General features: G+C 42.3%; 1 protein-coding gene across 1 annotated transcript; it reads left to right on the forward strand.

The window, feature by feature from the left end:
* Positions 1 to 3: 3 nt before the first annotated feature.
* LOC100482148 (olfactory receptor 51A7) lies at positions 4 to 696 on the forward strand (the record flags this gene model as incomplete). The annotated part of the gene is made up of 1 exon (XM_002931011.2): positions 4 to 696. A coding segment is annotated over one exon (693 nt), but the record flags the coding sequence as incomplete, so codon positions are not given.
* Between the last annotated feature and the right edge of the window lie 16 nt (positions 697 to 712).

Raw genomic sequence — 712 nt, forward strand, 5'->3', positions numbered from 1 at the left:
TTGAGAATCTTCTTGTTCAATTCAATGGGAATTTCACCCAATGCCTGCTTTGCTCAAGAATTCTTCATCCATGGATTCACTGTCATGGAATCCTCAGTGCTTCTAGTTATGTCTTTGGATCGCTTTCTTGCCATTCATAGTCCCCTGAGATACAGTTCTCTCCTCACTAGCAACAGAGTTGCTAAAATGGGGTTGATTTTAGCCATCAGGAGCATTCTTTTAGTGCTTCCATTCCCTTTCACTCTAAGGAGATTAAAATATTGTCAGAAGAATCTCCTTTCTCACTCATACTGTCTACATCAGGATACCATGAAGCTGGCCTGCTCTGACAACAAGATCAATGTTATCTATGGCTTCTTTGTTGCTCTCTGTACCAGGCTGGACTTGGCATTAATTTTTCTGTCATATATGCTGATCTTGAAAACAGTACTCAGCATTGCATCTCTGGCAGAGAGGCTCAGGGCCCTCAATACCTGTGTCTCCCACATCTGTGCTGTGCTCATTTTCTATGTACCCATCATCACCCTGGCTGCCATGCACCGCTTTGCCAAGCACAAAAGCCCTCTAGTGGTAATCCTTGTTGCAGATATATTCTTGTTGTTGCCACCCCTAATGAACCCCATTGTGTATTGTGTAAAAACTCGACAAATCCGGGAAAAGGTCTTGGGAAACTTGTTAAACATATGTAGGAGATAAAAATTTGAATGTGGAA

This window comes from Ailuropoda melanoleuca, unplaced genomic scaffold (genome assembly GCF_002007445.2).
Source record: "Ailuropoda melanoleuca isolate Jingjing unplaced genomic scaffold, ASM200744v2 unplaced-scaffold50263, whole genome shotgun sequence".
In the NCBI taxonomy this organism is placed as follows: Eukaryota; Metazoa; Chordata; class Mammalia; order Carnivora; family Ursidae; genus Ailuropoda; species Ailuropoda melanoleuca.